Genomic DNA, 5282 nt, shown 5'->3' with positions numbered 1-5282 from the left:
CGCTGTGCTCTTTGAAGATGGTCCTTCCTTCAAGCAATGATATGGAAGAAGCCTCGCCACGTCTTCAGGCTGTTCACATGTGAGATATCGAGGTCATGTGATGGAGACAGACGCAGATAAAACATTTATTGACTAAGATGTCACTCATGGTACTTTAATAGTCAAAGGAAATTCAGTCCCCCTTTTCAAATATGGGAGATTCGATACTTAAAACATGCTCTTCTACATTGTTTATAATGAAAGATGCATTATTTCGGGGGAGAAAAGTGACCCCCTCCCCAAAAAAAGATCTTCAACTTCCGGTTGATACAGGTCAAAGGTTAAAGGTGACCTGCTTTGTTGTATTGTTTTATTTATTTTGTGAACTTAAACTGAGAGGATGCATAGGGTACAGTGTGCGCGAACACAAAAAATAGAATATAAATTACGCGCACAGAGACAAGTCTTTTTTTTTTTTTACTATTTTCCCCTTGTCCCCCGCGATCGATTTGGGAGCAGGTGGTTGGGGCACCCCTGCCTTCGGAGATCCTGCCGTCACGTCATTTGAACGCGACTATCGGGGCACAAACGCTCATTATTTTCACATACAAATGAACTTGAAGATGCCATAATAAATATTTTAAACGATAGGCCGTTCTCTCCTCGCGTCCATGTTTTGGTGTCGGCGAGCACGACGGTAGACAAAATCTCGCGATCCCTCGGTTTCGCGTTGCCTAGCTACGTGGGTCAGACTTCTTTGGCAACATTTTAAAGTGGACAAACATGGCGAGAAAGAAACCGGCGAAAGAAAAGTCCGAGAAGAGTTCTGAAGCTGAAGAATCGGCGCCAATACAAACAGGTCGATTAATAGAATAGAATAGGCTAGCTGGCTAGCCAGATAGATCGCGAGATAGAGCCTTGAGTATAAAGGGATACATTAGTCTGTTCGTCGATCCATCTGTCTGTCTGTCTATAAAATGCATCATTTTGTTTCGAAGATCAAATATCTGGTCTATTGTGTCACAGGAGCAACTCCGGTTGAAACTTCAGCCACTCGAACCTTTGGTGAGTGCCATTTAAAGAAATTCATTATTCACAAGTCCTTAAAAAAATCTATGTACGTACAGTATTTTTATTTATTTATGTATTTATTTTTTGCGGCATGGAGTCTGAAAACCGGTATTAAATTCTACCCAATCTCTCCCAGACGACTATGAGTGTTCTGGCAATGTGATGACTGACTTTCCTGGCCTCTGCGCTCTTTTGGATTTGAAAAACATCCCAGCTCTCAAGACCAAATCCAGCTCCTCCAACCAAGAAAGCGCCACAGGTAATAACGCGCTGCCTGATTAAAAATGAAATACTGGTTTGGAGCGACCTGCTTTTTCAGGTATTCATCTGTGCCGTTTTGGGCAGACGCGGGGCGCGCTGCATTGACCAGTTCGCCGCATCTGGTCTTTTTTTTTGGGGGGGGGGGGGGCTGTTGTTTTTTCTTCGAGTGCCGCTCACCCAAAACGTGATTGCACAGAGATGCCACAAGATGGGGGCAAAGTAATACTTTTGTTCGGAAAGAAACTCCTCTGACTTCAACAGTTTCTTGTCACCAATATTCCAAAAGATGGCAGCAAAGTAATACTTTGGAATAGCGCAACCGAATCAGGTTAGACCCGAAGAAACTGAACAAAAATGAAGGTCAACTGCCCTTGGACTGCACTTGAGTTCTATCGGCGCATCTTCCGTTTCAGCCCGCGGGTTACTGTCTTGTCTAAATGCTATAACATGAATAATAAGCGTATGATGTCATTTTCAGGTGGCAGGCAGTCCCACAAAAAGCCCGCACACGATGTGTTTAAGCCCCACCTCCAAGTGGAGCTGGAGAACGGAGACCCTTATTGCACATCGAGCATCAAAATCTTTGGTAAGGACTGGCGCTCACCACACACCTTGGACACCGGCTGAAGGAATTCCTCGATTCTTTACCATCCCATAATTGCCCAAACAGTCCGTCGTGACATTTTGCAAGAACCTATCGTCTGTGTAACGATGCCGTCTGCTGCGAGAATGACTTCTGAGACAAGTGGCGGAGAAGAAAAGAGATTCAATCACGAAAGCTCGTATCCTCCCGGCACGGTTGTTCACAGGCTGGACGGTAGATGAACCCATCGTCCGAGTACTGAGCAAGATGATTTCGTGCTCGTCTACCCTTCACACCGTTTAGTAAGTCGTGCGAGAGAGGCGTCGCCGCACACTCGACAGGCAGCGCCCGTGTTAAAAGTGTCGACGCTTGGGCAGTTTTTGGCAGGCCGGGCTGACGGATTCCATGGTCATCGCCCTCGTAAATGCAGTGTGTGTGTGCGTGACCCTCAGGTGAGCGAAGCGCACTCATTCTTTTTTCCTTTATTTGTTTTGCTACCTTCCCATTGGGAATGTTAAGAATTCGTACTCAGCAGCATGACTTCATCAATCCGCCCTTTTCGTTGGACAGAGTGATTACATTGGAGGGAAATCCACTGGTGGATAACAACCACCACCTTCTGTTTTGCGAAGGAAGCGCGTGAGTACACCTGACACTCTTTCAGGACTAGCCCGCCTCCCCCCCGCCCCCCTGACACACCCACAAAGCCTCAGATGTCAAGCACGACCGGGGAGTCGTTTTTGGTGGCCTGTGTTTCTTTGTTTTCAAGCCTCACTCACTTGAACCTTCGCAACAACCGAATTGAAGATGAGGGCGCACGTCTTCTCGGGGCCGCTCTCTCAACCAGCACCTGCGCAAACTGGAATCTCACCTCGCTCAACCTCTCGTTCAACCACATTGGCGATGTCGGCGCTGGACACATTGCAACGGTAATGACCCAGAATCCCTTCCGCGGTTCTTTTAGTCGATGAAGATGAAGGAGCTCCTTCAAACCGAAATGGAACGATCGACAAAGTGTGGCGCTCCTTTTACGACGGGTAGCCGAGAAGCAACGCCATCGGGCGGCAGTCGATAAAAAAAATTAAAAAAAACGAATGACAATTAAATCAGCGCCACCGGGTGACGTCATCCGAGGTGCACGGCTGGGTGAACAAGCGCTCCCCTCCGAACACTTGACAACTCACGAGATTTTTCTCGCGGCAGGGCCTACGCTTTAATCGCACCTTGCTGTTCCTCTCGCTGTCCAACAATCACATCGGGGACTCGGGAGCGACAAAACTGGCCACGGTAGTTGCCGACAGAGGAGAACTTCTCCAAACACGGTGACACCGTGGGACGTGCTTCGATGAGTGTCTGCCTCCATCAGGTTTTTGGCGAGGTTGTGCTACCTCATGAAGAAATCGTGCAGCGGAGGAAACTACTTCTGGAAAAACGACATTCGGTGAGTCGTTTTGAGGGTGGAACGTCGGGAATTGGTGCCAAAAAAAACCAAAACAACACGTGTGGGTCCCTGCTCAGTGACGGTTAGCAATCTCAAAATGCTCCTTTCCCTCGCTCGTCAGTCATCGGCAGCGGCGGACGCCGATCAATCCTGCGCCACCAAGCTCTCCAGTGACCAACTGCCGTCTTTGGCCGGCGGCGCTTCGCTCGGCTCCAACAAAGGGGAGACCAAAAATCTGGCCAAAAAACGGGTAGGACGAAAGTTCAAAGGCTGCCAACTTGGTGCCATTTGACCACAAGTCTCATCGATCGCAGGACTCGTCAAAAGCGGAGGGCAAACGGGCTCCGACCAAAGACCCCAAATGTCTCAAGAAATGTAAGGGCCTCGACGCCCCGAACCGCTTGGCCGGGTGCGCTTTCACGCCCGATTGTCCAACGCGCGTATCCTTTCATGTGTTGCAGCGGAAGGCCAAGACGCCGAGGAGAAAAACTGCGCGTATGATCAGGAGGTACCGAGAACATCCTCGCGTTGTTTTTTTTGGGGGAGGGGGGGGGGTCCGTTTGTGATCTGCCCAGAATAGGCACATTTGTATCCCCGCCTTCTCCGCCAGCACAAAAAGCCAGTGGAGATGGTGAGCCCGCTCCTGAATGAGTCTGTGCAGCAGAGGAACGGAGAGCTCGTCCTGCCCGGAAACACCACTCTGGCCTCGCTCAGCCTGGCAGGTAAGCGTTACGCTCGTGGCCGCAATTGGTGGCGCCGCTCCGTTCGCCGTGGCGGGCCGACAAACACGGCGGTCACCGACAGAAGCTCGGGCTGACGAAAGGAACCGGAAATAATGCGGGGGCGGGGCTTTGCTGTCCATTGACACTTGCCTGATGGTGCTGCGCAGGGAACAGGATAACAGAGCTGTCGCTACCTCAGTTCCTGACGTCCTTGCAGATGCAAGATGGAGGGAAAGGTTTGCTGCGTCTCTGTCTGCAGGTGGGTTCCCGATCGCTTCTTACATTCTCGGGAGCACAAAGAACCGCGGGAGGCGGCCTCTGCTGATTGGGTTGCCCTTTTATCCCGGCGCGCTCGTCAGCGGGCGAATTGCCTTTCACAGTATCCACGTGTCACGCATTCCGGCGAAGCGAAAGAAGTCACTTGCGGGAACGCTGTAAAAGTTCTGCTCTTTGTCACTCTCTCTTAGAGGAACCATTTTGCCGCAGAGTGCGAGCCCTACCTGAAGATTAAGGAAGTGATGGCGCTCCGAGACCCTCTGAACAAAAAAAGTGAAGAGCAGCCCGAAGAAGAGGGCGAGGGGTCGCAATGTTCAGACGGCTAAACCAAAGGACGACGCCACGCTCGAGCAAAGTGGACCGACTCCGGCGGTGTTCTGGTTTCAACAGAGTTGCGCAAACAAAGCGCTCCGCTCTTTTCCTCTCATCTCCCCTTTCTTTTTTGGGAACGGATTAAAAAGGCTTCTCACTTTCCTTTGAAACTTTTATTGCGCGCTTCAAGTGTTGGCCTCGTGCGATCACATGTTCACCGCTCCCGTCGCTTTACCGCCCAGTCAGCAAAATTGGTCTGGCCCAGCTCTGGAGCAGACACGGCACGTACACTCGAACAGTAAGGCGTTTTTAGCCTAAAAAAAAGGCCATGTATAGTAATGTGTTTTTAGCCGAAAAAAAAACGACCATGTCTAGGAAGCCGTTTTTAGCCGAAAAATATGACCATGGTTAGTAAGGCGTTTTTAGCCCAAAAAACGACAATGTATAGCAAGCCGTTTTTAGCCGAAAAATATGACCATGGTTAGGAAGGCGTTTTTAGCAAAGTGTTTTTAGCCGAAAAAACGACCATGTATAGTAAGGCGTTTTTACCGAAAAAAACAACCATGTATAGTAAGGCGTTTTTAGCCGAAAAAACGACATAGTATAGTAAGGCATTTTTCGCCCGAAAAAAACGACA

The 5282-nt window shown here is 49.6% G+C and overlaps 1 protein-coding gene across 1 annotated transcript; it reads left to right on the top strand.

Annotated features, from left to right (window-relative positions):
* The first annotated feature begins 142 nt into the window (after positions 1 to 142).
* Positions 143 to 4807, top strand: lrrc71 (leucine rich repeat containing 71). Its single transcript, XM_086137168.1, has 16 exons — positions 143 to 838; positions 1006 to 1044; positions 1187 to 1309; positions 1790 to 1897; positions 2121 to 2196; positions 2272 to 2346; positions 2465 to 2533; positions 2664 to 2823; positions 3098 to 3181; positions 3261 to 3335; positions 3457 to 3585; positions 3650 to 3710; positions 3797 to 3843; positions 3946 to 4057; positions 4225 to 4316; positions 4525 to 4807. The coding sequence occupies exons 1-16, from the start codon at positions 763 to 765 to the stop codon at positions 4657 to 4659; spliced, it is 1461 nt and encodes a 486-aa protein (XP_085993294.1). The 5' UTR covers positions 143 to 762; the 3' UTR covers positions 4660 to 4807.
* The last annotated feature ends 475 nt before the right edge of the window (positions 4808 to 5282 follow it).

Source organism: Hippocampus guttulatus, chromosome 18 (genome assembly GCF_054856545.1).
Source record: "Hippocampus guttulatus isolate MCC_2025c chromosome 18, RoL_Hgut_1.0, whole genome shotgun sequence".
In the NCBI taxonomy this organism is placed as follows: Eukaryota; Metazoa; Chordata; class Actinopteri; order Syngnathiformes; family Syngnathidae; genus Hippocampus; species Hippocampus guttulatus.
Note: the sequence above shows the minus strand (reverse complement) of the source record. Positions and strands in the feature narration are given on the sequence as shown.